At 39.1% G+C, this 12,502-nt stretch overlaps 1 protein-coding gene across 1 annotated transcript in view; it reads right to left on the bottom strand.

Moving 5' to 3' along the window:
* Nucleotides 1-1,331: 1,331 nt before the first annotated feature.
* Nucleotides 1,332-12,502, bottom strand: part of HEMK1 (HemK methyltransferase family member 1) — a 34,035-nt gene continuing 22,864 nt past the window's right edge. The window contains exons 5-9 of the mRNA XM_044676046.1: nucleotides 6,714-6,763; nucleotides 4,932-5,040; nucleotides 4,509-4,604; nucleotides 2,786-2,899; nucleotides 1,332-2,251 (exon numbers count right to left, since the gene is read on the bottom strand). Coding sequence (XP_044531981.1) covers nucleotides 2,188-2,251; nucleotides 2,786-2,899; nucleotides 4,509-4,604; nucleotides 4,932-5,040; nucleotides 6,714-6,763 — 433 coding nt within the window. The 3' untranslated portion in view covers nucleotides 1,332-2,187. The remainder of the gene's footprint in view (nucleotides 2,252-2,785; nucleotides 2,900-4,508; nucleotides 4,605-4,931; nucleotides 5,041-6,713; nucleotides 6,764-12,502) is intronic.

Consider the following 12,502-nt stretch of genomic DNA (forward strand, 5'->3'; position numbering starts at 1 on the left):
GTGTTCTGAACTTTCGCAGAAGTGCCTCAACTTGATGTAAACAATAAAGTGTCAGTGGGCAGTCTAACACTAAATCTGAAGATTTGGTAACAAGCAATGCAGTAGCTGCCACTCCTCTTAAGCATGGAGCTATTCCTGTGGCTATGGGATCTAGTTGACTGGAATAATATGCAATAGGATGTTGGTTTGGGTCCTAAGCTCTGTGTCAAAACTCTTGAAGCTATTCCCTTTCACTCATGGACATAGAGCGAGAATGGTTTCAAATAATTAGATTTCCAATAATTAGAGCAGGAACTTTGTAATTGCTTGCAAATATTCTGGTTTCAGTTTCAGTGGATCTTTCTCAGTGTCTTTTTTTTTTTTTTTTTTTTTTTTTTTTTACGACTTTGAATTTTCATTTTTTAGAAAAATTTTCCATGGTTACATGATTCATGTTCTTACTCTCTCCTCCACCCTCCCCACCCCACAGATGACACAAATTTCCACTGGTTTTAACATGTGTCATTGATCAAGACCTATTTCCATATTATTGATAGTTGCACTGGGGTGGTTGTTTAGAGTCTACATCCCAAATCATGTCCGCATCAACCCATGTGTTCAAGCAGTTGTTTTTCTTCTGTGTTTCCACTACTGCTGTTCTTCCTCTGAATGTGGGCTGCGTTCTTTTCCATAAGTTCCTCAGAATTGTCCTGGATCATTGCATTGCTGCTAGTGCAGAAGTCCATTACATTCGATTTTACCACAATGTATCAGTCTCTATGTACAATGTTCTTCTGGCTCTGCTCCTTTCTCTCTGCATCAATTCCTAGAGGTGATTCCACTCAGTGTCTTTTGTTAAAGCAGTCAGTGGTCTTGTAAGTTCACCGTAATTAGATATCCATTGTCTGCAAAAACCTGTGGTTCCTAAGATGGCTCTGAGTTGTCTTTTGGTTTTAGGGGCACTAACCTTTTATATGTCTGCTACTCTTTTTTGGGAAATGCTTCCCGACTCCTCAGACAGCACGAACCCTAAATATTCTACACAAAGAATATACCATTGAAGTTTAGCCTTTGATATTTTGTGTCTCCTCTTGTAGAGCTCACACAGAAGACATTTACTATCATGCAGGCACACTTTTGCAGATGGTGATGCTAGAAGTAGATCCTCTACAAAGTGAATGAGCTTATTGTCCTTGAACTGAATATTTTTCAAAACTTCAAGATTTGAGAAAACCACGAAGGACTTTCACAGAATCCCTGTGGCAAATGGGACCATGAATATTTTCCTGCCATGTAAATGCAAATATCTTTTGTGAGTCTTTGTGTATAGGTATTGAGAAAAAAGCAGAACATAAATCAACCACAGTAAAATATTTTGCCTGATTTGGGATAGAGGAAATGATGGTAGCACGACTTGGTACAACTGGGTAAGATTTTACCACATGATCATTCATAGCTCTTAAATCTTGAATGAATCAATAGACTATTCATCCTTTGGCATCTAGCTTAGGTCTTTTTAACCGGTAAAATTGGGGTGTTATTAAGAGATGCATGGTATTATTATGCCTTGCTGTAATAATGAATTTATTATTGGGGTGATCCCATCAATGGCCTCTTTACTAAGTGGGTACTGTGGAATGTATGGTGATGGATCTCCTTTAGTCAGCACTTTAACAGGGGTTGCTGATTTTAATAAACTTACATTTGTGGAATCTGTAGCCCATAAGCCTTTTGGAATATCATCTGGTATCTGATAGGTGTTATTCCCTTCCCCCCTCTGATAGTACTGTATCCAGGAATAATACAGGGGAAAAGGTTAAGGGATTCTTCTGGGTGTTTCAAAGAAATATCTCCAGTTAGTGTACATACTATGGTTGCTCTCAATTTACAAAGAAGATCCCTACCCACTAGATTCCCTGGGGAATTTGGCATTAAAAGAAAAGAGTATTCTACATTTAGAGGTCCAAGTGAAACCATTCTTGGTTCTAATTTCTGCTTCAAACTCCAACTCTTTCTCAAACAAGCTTCTTTACTTCTTATCTCTAAACTAATATAACAATACCTAGTTTCTAATATCATCATTATAGCTTCCATCCCCGCACTCCTGGAGTCTAGGTTTCCAATCCTGGAAGGACAATTTGGCTTCTTGTTGCATCGTCGGCATTCTAGAAAGATGGATTTTCTAGAATCTCCCACGAACTAGAGGTTTCACACATTCTGGGTGCACCTACTGCCAGAACCTCTCAACTTGTGGATGTGTAGGAACCTGGGTCTAAAAGAAATGAGAAGAAATAAGGCAGGCACTAGCAAGGAAAGTCTCTGCCTGAATGTATGGACACTGGGGTTCCCAGGAAGGGCCCTCCTTGGAGAGATGGACTGTCCAAGCAGACAAAGCCAACTCAAACAGCCTGGGAGAATATATGCCCAGAGCTTGTAGATCCAGAGCTCAAATTCAACCTGGATAGTCAAGAAAACAGAAGTTAAGAGGGACAAGCAGGTGTGGAGTTGTTCCTCAATTTTGAATGGAGAAAAACTCTTTTCTTGGCCCCAGACTGACCACTGCCTAGGCCTAGCTCTAGGACCGAGCCTTGATCATGGCCATTGGAGGGCTTACAGATGACTGATTTTAGCCATGAAACTGACTAGCTGAGAGTAAGAATAACTCATCTCCTTTGCTGGAGACCCAACTTAGAATAAAAGGTGCAGCAACAAAGTCAGGAGCACAAGGACCATATAGGAATGGTCCAGTGACTGATGGTATTCACAGGGGCTGAACAGTTGGGGGTTTAGGGATGCAAAGCCTTACTTGCCACAGAAGTCAACATGTGTAGCTGAGAGAGAGAGACCCAGGTCAGGCTGGCTTTGTAACCATTTCCCAACTAGCTCTGGGTGCCGAGGGTCAACTTCTAGGAAGATGCTTCTGCGGAGAGGGAAAGAAATGGTGAGAAGGTTGATTAGAAGGCACTAGGTCTGGAGTCAAGGAGACTGAAATTCAATTCCTGATTCTTCCACTTATTTCCTATGTGACTCTGGGCTGAAGATTCAGTTTTTGACTTCTATAAAATGGAGATAACAACACCTAACATTTTTTTCCAGATAGGAATATTCTTTGTCAACTTGAAAGTGCTAAGGATGTCTCAGAGAGACCAAATGACTTTTTTTAATGGCTTGGGATAGTGCATCCTTGTCCGTGAAGATCCTGGCAAGAGACCAGCTCTCTTTAGAATAAACTCAGCTCCTTTGTTAAAGGAAGCTTTTTTCCAAGGAGGAAGGTCATGGGGCAAAGTGAGACTGACTTGGTCCATATTCTAGAATGACAGAGTATAAAGGATAGATGAACCTTAGCTTCCTCTCCTGCTGAAATGAGGATAATAATATTCATATTCCCTTCCTCATAAAGTAGTTAGAATCAAATGAGATGATGCACATGGCATGTTTTGTAAACTCCAGAGTTTAATTAATGTTAAATAAATATGAGCTGTCATTATTACACACACACACACTCTCTCTCTCTCTCTCTCTTTCTCTCTCTCTCTTTTTAAACCCTCACCTTCCGTATTAGAATCAATACTGTGTTTTGGCTCCAAGGGAAAAGAGCAGTAAGGAATAGGTGGTGGGAGTTAAGTGACTTGCCCAGGACCACACAGCTAAGAAATGTCTGAGGTCAGATTTGAACCCATCTTTTAGGCCTGGCTCTCAGTCCACTGAGCCACCTAGCCGACCCCTATGAGTATGCCTCTTGAAAAGTTTTATGACCAATTGTGAAAGACAGCTATCAATAGTGATCCAAGACAATTCCAAAGGGTTCCATCTCAAGGGAGAAAACTGAGGAACTCTTTATTTCTCTTGCTTTTCTTTTTACAACATGGCTAATATGGAAATATATTTTACATGATTTCACATGTATCACTGTTATCACATTGCTTGCCTTCTCAGTGGGTGATCGGAGAGATAAGAAGAAGGGAGAGAATTCAGAACTCAAAATTTAAAAAATCTCAATGTTAAAAATAAATAATGAGTTTATTTATTTTTAAAATTCTCATAGGGCATTTCATCCAACTCTCCCATTTTACAGATTGGAAAACTGAGGTTTAAGGAAATCCTTGTGATTCCTCCAGCTTTAAAATTCAATGTTCCCTGGTGGCATACAGAGTATTGATACAATAAATATGTAGTATTAATTCTAATACTGCAGGGAAAAAAATTCAATGCTCCCTAGAGGAAGTTTGTTAACCAAAATCATAAAAGGAAAGTCAGTGGACCGAATAAGGAGTTGAATTCAGCTCTCTTGGCCATCGGCTTAGGCTTTTTTCTATTCTGTGCTTTGACACATTAAGTCATGCTTAGGAGTGGCAGAGCGTATGGGTAGGCAGTGGAGAAAAGCTGTCATCCCAGGTGGTCCTGACTGGCCTTAAGCCTGGGCAGAATCTTTACAATAGGGAGATCACCTATGAGGCATCCCCTTAGGATGGGGGAACAGTGGGGGACTTACCCCAGAAAACTCCCACCCTGTTTCTCTCTTTTCATACCCTGAGTCTTTCAGCAGCACGGGAGCCTGGGACAGGATCTCTCTTATCACCCTCATGCCATTCTCTCCTCCATCCAGACTGTCAGTATCTTCATAGCTGGAGAAAGAAAAATGAGAAGGGGGCTTCCTGGAGTTTCCTGTAGCCTGGGCTTGAAAGGTCAGGGCCACACCACTCCTCGATCCACTCACAGTCAGGCTTCATGACCTTAACTTGCTTAGATGCTAAAATAGTCATGGGACCCAGGGCTAAAGGACTTTAGGAAGCTAGAGAACATGCTTCTTCAAAGGTATCTCTGGCCCTTTTGGATGACATCTTCCCCAACTCCAGAAAATTAATCAAGTTGTCCCTACATGCTTCTCATTTCCTCCCTCTCTCCCTTCTGTTATTTGGGACCCTCCTCCAAGGATGGGAAGATACGCATACCTGAGGATCTCTGGGGCCAGCTGCACCATGTCACAATGGAAGATGTATGGGGGATTGCTGACCACAAAGTCTACTGGTCCCCATGGAAGTAGCTGCTCCCTGTTCACTCCTGTATCAGGAAGGAAGACTCCTCTATTCCGGGCTGGACAGCACCCAGCCTATGACTCACTGGGCGAGGAGCCACAGACAGGCAGGCAAGGTAGGAAGAAATAACACTAGATTTGGAATCAGAAGATGGGCAGTTCAAATCTCTGCTCTGACACTCTCTTCCTATATGACTTTCCAAATGGAGTTGGACTTAATGATGGTTAAAAATTCTTCTTTCTATAAGCTTACAATCCTATAACAGCTGACAATGATATAGTGTCTTAATGTTTACAAAGAATTTTCCATTTATAATTTTACTTGATCCTCACAATAACACTATTAAGTGCCATTATCCCTATTTTATAGGTGGGGAAACTGAGGCTAAAAGAGAGTGACTTGGCCAGTGTCACACCACTACGAAGTCTCTTAGACGGATTTCAAACACAGGTCTTCCTGATTCCAAATGCAGGGCTCTTTCTATGATGACACATTGCCTCTCATTCTATAAACCGAGAAAACAGCTCCACCTTGGATAATCAGTTCCCTCCTATACCCACTGGAACTATGCCTCTCTTGACTAGACTTGTATTTTTAGGTGCAGAACTCTTAAAGGGCCAGGACCCATTTTATAGGATGATTACATGGCATAGCATGGCCCAAAGGATCACAGAATCATAGGATGGAGACCTAGAATGGATCTTAGACGTCATCTACCCCAGCCCTGAGGAGGCTTGCCTAAAGGAATACCAGTAGCTAGATGCTGAGCCAAGATTTGAATCAATGCTGTGGGACTTTGTAAATCAGCCTTGCAAATAAGTAAGCAAGATTTATCAGCCCCCAAACCCTGTTTTCCAAGATTTTCCAATCCCCAAGAACTATATAAAGAGTAGAGTCTTTTTTTTTTTAATGTCCTAAAGAGCTAGAATCAACTCTTGATTTTTTATGCCCATGAAGGGAAGAGCAGTATTGTGTATAATCCAAAAAATTATGTAGAGGGGAAGGATTTTAGCATTTACATTCAAATAAGTTTCATCTAACATTTACAGCATTTCATACTATGTAATAAAACCATACTATTCAGATCTGGCTGGGGAGACGCCCCATAACTATAGCATTTTTCAAGTCTTTTCTCCTTCCTTGCTTTCCACCGGGAATGAATAATATGACTCCTTTGGTGAAAGTAAAAGCACCAGAAGAAATCTGAGCTGGCTATAAGATTTCTAGTATGGGAAACAGGTGGTGGAAGGGAAAGGAAAAATAATTATTTTGGCAAGCATAAACAAAGGTCTTCTTTTTAACAAACATATTACAAAGCATTGTGCTAGGTGCTGGGGGGATACAAGAACACAACAAAATAATACCTACCTTCAAGGAGCTTACAATCCCCTGGAAGACCATAATACATATGAAGAGAAGGATAAGACCAGGTGATTCAGGGCTAGAAGCTGTGCTAATAGCTGGGGAGCCATGATGGACCAAGGAAGGCTTCACCTGAGCTAAGCTTTGAGGGTATGCAGCCATAAATGGGTTAAGAGGAGTTATCAATGTAATTAAGAACCTAAAAGCAAGAGTTCCAGGTACTTAGTCATATACTTGGGAGAGACCCCAATGGAGAGATTCAAGAGTCGGCTGTATCTGCCAGGATACTGAGGACCAAGTGAGAGAGGGAAGACAGAAGAAATCCAGAGAACATACCAGAGGTGATATCATGGCGGACAATCTGGATCCTATCTTCTAGGTGGAGCCTGTGGGGAAGAAAAGGAAAATAACAGGGTGAGGAGTGTGTCTCACATTGTATATGCTCATGGACCCAGAGGACAAACACAGATATTCATAACATAAATACATGTATTTACATGATTTAGTAGATGTGTCCATATAGAGGTAATAATACCAGCTAATATTTTCTTGGGCTTTAAGGTTTGTAAAGGATTTTACATGATATCTCATTTGATCTTCATATCAACCCTGCAAAGGTAAGTATTATTTCCATGATTTTACAGATGAAGAAACTGAAGCTGAGGGGTGAAATGATTTAGTCTAATAAGTGTCTGAGGCAGGATTTGACACCAGGTCTACCTAAACCAATGTTTGATATTCTATCAACTGTGCCACATGGGCATACACAATGTCTACAGCTTTATAGGTCATGTCACATGACAGCTTGATTGACATCTGGATGGCTATAACCACCTATGGCCAGCTTAATCCACCTCCAAAGTCCCGGGATGTACCAGAGAGGGGACAAGAACAATGCACCTCCTGTGACTCAAGCCCATCAAGGCAGAAAGAATAATCTAAGATTGTGTCTAAATTTTAGAATTACAAATGATAACCATAAAATGTTAGAGCTGAGAAGGACCTTATAGACTATTTTTCCCCATTTTTACAGAAAGAGAAACTGAGGCCCAAGGTATTACAGTGAATCAGTAATAGGACCTACGCTGCCTCCCACATATCCTGTCTTGTCCTAGTTCCAGTAGGGAAGAGCCAGAGACTTGTTAGCACCAAGAGCCACTGGCCAAAATAGTCAGAAATCAGCCAAAGTCCAGAGAGGCAAGAGAAGGGAGGATTAATGTTTGAGCATAGCAAGAGTACCAGCAAACAAAGATGGAGGAAGCTTAGGTTGAGTCAGGGTATGATGGAAATAGCAATCCAACAAAGAGTTCCATACCACAGAATCTCAAGTCATTTCATCCATTTCATATATGAACGCCATCTCCAACATATCTACCAAATAGATATCCAGACTTTGCTTGAAGTCTTCCAGGGAGGGGAATTCACTCCCTTTTGAGGCCATTTTGATAGCTTTTTGGGAAGCATACTGATAGATTACTGGGAAGTTTTTTCCTAATTTTGAGCTGAAATCTACAGTTTTAATTCTAGAATCACAATAGTTAGTCACAATTCAAAGCAATATAGCATCACTAAAGTGGCAGGGAGGAGCTTGGGGATACTAAAAGGATGCCTATTTTTCCAAATGCACTTCAGGCTTTCTTCTTCCAATTTGTTTCTAGGTCTGAACTACTGTCCACTAGTGGACTAACCCAATGGGCTGCCCATTCAGTTGATTGTAACAAGCTTGGCAAAGTTAATTCTTCATTTGGTTTGTTCTGTATGGGTGGTTAGGGTTCTCTATGGGTGCTTGGGGGCTAAATGTAATTGGTTCTGTAAAAGAGCAAATAGAGGAATCAATAGAACCTTTTCATCAATAAGAAATCCACCTTCGTCTTGGACTTTGTACAGAACAATCCCCCAAACACTGGTCATCGACTTTGATGAGCATATCATGAAACTTAGCAAACTCTAAACAAATCATGTCTTGACTGAACAAGTAAGCAAGCATTTAAATACGTTTTTATTGATTTCTTTTGTCTTGCCACTAGTATCTTTCTCTCTTTCTGTCAGAGAGAACCACTCCATATGACAAAGAATATTTTAAAGACCAAAAAAAAAAATAGGGAAAAAAATCAGCATAACTGATCAACACATCCAAAAAGTTTGAAGATATGTGTAAAGTGTCATATTAATGGATAACTCTCCCTATCAGAGTCTTAGGGTAAGAATGTCTTCTTGTATCTCTTCTTTAGGGCTATGCTTGTTTTTTTAAAATTTACAACATCCATTTTTTGGGGTTGCTCTGTTCATTTACACTGCTGTCAATCTGTAGTTATTTTGACTCTGTTTACTTCATTTACTTTCATGCCTTTCCATGCTTCTCTGTATTCATCATATTTGTCATCTCTTAGAGCACAGAATATTTCATTACTTTCATGTTCCTCATTTTGTTTACTGATTTCCCAATTGTGGGCATCTTTTTTTGTTTCCAATGCTTTGCTACTACAAAAAGCACTGTGGTATATGGGTATACATGAGGATTTTCTTATCAAGGACCTGTCTGGGATATAAAGCCAGTAGAGGAATTTGCTTCCTTATAGAGTTCCTATTTCCTTATTGCCCACTGGGTCAAAGGGTAAGGACATTTTGGTCATTTTATTTGCATAACTTCAAATTGCTTTCCAGAATGGCTGTACTGATTCATAGCTCCATCAACAAAGCTCTCATTTGTCTAGCATCCCACAACTCTTCCAATATTGACTATTTTCATCTTTTGTCATCTTTGCTAATTTTCAGGGTATAAAGTGAAACTTCAAGGTTGTTTTGATTCACATTTCTCTTATTAGTGTTTTGGAGCATTTTTTCCTCTGGTGGTTAATAGTTTGCAATTCTTTTTTTGAGAACTGTTTGTTCATATCCTTTGATGACTTATCTATTGAGGAAAGGCTTTTAGACTCTCTCTCTCTCATTTGGATACCAAACTCATAGATTTCCCCCATTCAACCACTTCCCTTCTTATCCTAGATACATTCATTTTATTTGTGTAAAAGCTTTTCAGTTTCCTGTAGTCAAAACTATCTATTGTCACTGTCTCTGTACCTTGTTTGGTTAAGAAAATGCCTCCTATCCATAGCTGTGAAAAGTATATGACCTGGGGGCAGCTGGGTAGCTCAGTGGATTGAAGCCAGGCCTAGAGATAGGAGGCCCTAGGTTCAAATCTGGCCTCAGACACTTCCCAGCTGTGTGACCCTGGGCAAATCACTTGACCCCCATTGCCTACCCTTACCACTCTTCTGCCTTGGAGCCAATACACAGTATTGACTCCAAGAGGGAAGGTAAGAGTTAAAAAATAAAAGTATATGACCTACTTCTCTTCTAATTGTGTGTGTGTGTGTGTGTGTGTGTGTGTGTGTGTGTGTGTGTGTATGATAGTGATCTTTAATATTAAGGTTATATATGTACTTGGAGTGTACTGCAGAATATGGTGTAAATATGGTATAAAATATTGGTTTACTAAGTAACTTATGTTTTCCAGCTTATTGAATAGTGAGTTATTGGGTTCCACTGTTTCTGATAGCCTCTTATCTAATCTGTTATACTGATCTACTTCTCTTTTTTGTTAACCAATACCAGATAGTTTTGAATTACAGCTGCTTCATAATATAGTTTAAGGTTTCAAAGTGTTCTTTCCCCTTCATCTTTACTTCTTTTCATTATTTCCTTTGATATTCCCTTGATATTTTATTTTCCCAAATTAATTTTATTATTTTATCAAGTTCTACAGAGTATCACTTTGATAACTTAATTGATATAGCATTAAAACAGAAAAATAATTTTGTTAGTATTATTTTTAGTTAGTATTATTTGTTAGTATTATTATTTTTATTATATTGGCATGGCCCAGCCATGAGCACTGAATATGACTTCAGCTAATTAAATTGTTCTTCATTTCCTTGAGGAACATATTGTAACAATCTATACAAGTCTTTTCTGTTCTTTGATAATTTGATCTCCAGATATTTTTATGCATCTTATAGTCATTTGGAATGGAATTTCTCTTTCTGCTGTTTCTTCTTGGATTTTGTTATTAACATACTAAATTATATTAAAATGCTTTGATTGGGGGGATTGTTTTGTTGCTTGAGACTTTGCTGAAGTTACTGTCTCAATTACTATCTCTGCTGATACTCTAGAATTTTCCAACTAAGCTACAATGTTGTCAACAAATAGGGATAATTCTGTCTCTTCCTTATCTATCTTAAGTTTTAAAATTTCTTTCTCTTATCTTTATTAGTATTGCTTAGTGTTTTCAGAATAAATGAAAATGGGAAGAATAGCCATTCCTGAAGGAAGTAAATATTAAGCTTCTACTATGCACTGCCCCTTGTACTGAAGACACAAAAATAAAAGCAAGAAGAAACTTAGGGTCTAGAATTGTCATGTAATTCTCTCTCTTTTTTTTATCTTACCTTCTGTCCTAAAATCAATACTAAACATTGGTTCCAAGGTAATGGAGGTTAAGTGACTTGCCCAGCTAGGAAGTATCTGAGGCCAGATTTGAACCCTGGGCCACCCATCTCTAGGCATAGCTTTCAATCCACCTAGCTCCTTTATCATGGTGCTAACTCCTTATCATGGAATTCTTAATGAGTTTAACATATTCAAGCAGAGAATCTTGTCCAGGAGTTTCTAAGGTTGCTAATTCAAATGGTTTATGTGATCTACAAACAGTAGGCACTGTGGATTCTCATATTTTCTACAAATCTCAGCAGTGAAAGGTAGTCAGCTATTGAGTTCCTTCTAGTCCCTTCTCCTGTTTTTATCAAAGATACCTCCTATGAAAGTGTCATAAAAATATTACATTATTTTATAATTGTTCTTTTCTGTTGCCTGTTTTACCACCCTCTGTGATCTTTTCTATTCTTTTAACTTCTTTTCCTTGATATAGCTTTAAATTATACCCAGAAAGCCCTCAAAATCATGGCACCCCCAACAGAAAAAACAATATTTATGCATGCATTTGTTCAGATTCAGTATTCCAAACTTTCTATTAAGTTCCACCAACTCTTCTTTCTCCTGGTACTACTGGGTACGAAGGTGATAATTTCCAAACGCCAGTGGCTTTACTATTGTCACTGAGAAAAACAGATAGCTACAGAAACACCAACAGATTTCATTTATAGCAGAGATTCTTCACTTTTTTGTTTGTCATAGACTTCTTGGCAATTTGATGAAACATAGACCTCTTCTCAGAATAATGTTTTTTAAGCACATAAAAATAAATTCTTAGAATTACAAAGAAAGTCAATTATTCAGAAGTACAGTTATCTTTTTTTTTTTTTTAAACCCTTACCTTCTGTTTTAGACTCAATACTAAGTATCAGTTCCAAGGGAGAAGAGTGGTGCAGTCTAGGCAACTGGGGTTATATGTCTTGCCCAGAATCACACATCTAGGACGTGTCTGAGGCCAGATTGGAGCCCAGGACCTCCCATCTCCAGGCCTGGCTCTCTATCCACGGAGTCACCTAGCTGCCCTCATCTATTTTAAAATTCAAAGAACATAGATTAGGAATCTTTGATTTATAGGATCATAAGATTTAGCTCTAGAAGGAATTTTAGAGAACATCTTATCCATCCTTATTCTACAGAAGAGGAAACTGAGATATAGAACTTGACCAAGATAACAAAGCTAATAAATAGCCAAATCTGAATCTCCTGACTTCAAAACCAAGGCCCTTTCTGCTATACCAACTTGTTCTACTTTGTCTGTCCTTTCGATATCCACAACGCCCTAGGGATGATCTGGCTTTGCTGGGTTACATGCCAAGTTCCTTACAGGTTTGTTTTCCTCCTCTCTCTCTTTTACCTGCCTTGTGACACAAAAATGCTTATAATCTTGTGGCAACTTCCTTCCTGCTTTGCAAAGTCTGTAATCTAAACCAGCATTGCCCCTGACTGCCAGTCATTCTTAACCGGATTGCAGAGGAAAAATTTGTTGTCCCAGAAAATTTCTGGGTTCTTTTAACCACCTTATTAGTGGCTGACTATTTTTAACTGGTTAAATTTCTCTAAGAAACAAGCACTTTGCTTATAATCTGCTCCTCAAGATTATTATATAGAGCCTTGCATAAGTGTGAAGAATGTTT

The sequence above is a fragment of the Gracilinanus agilis genome, chromosome 1, assembly GCF_016433145.1.
Source record: "Gracilinanus agilis isolate LMUSP501 chromosome 1, AgileGrace, whole genome shotgun sequence".
NCBI lineage: Eukaryota > Metazoa > Chordata > Mammalia > Didelphimorphia > Didelphidae > Gracilinanus > Gracilinanus agilis.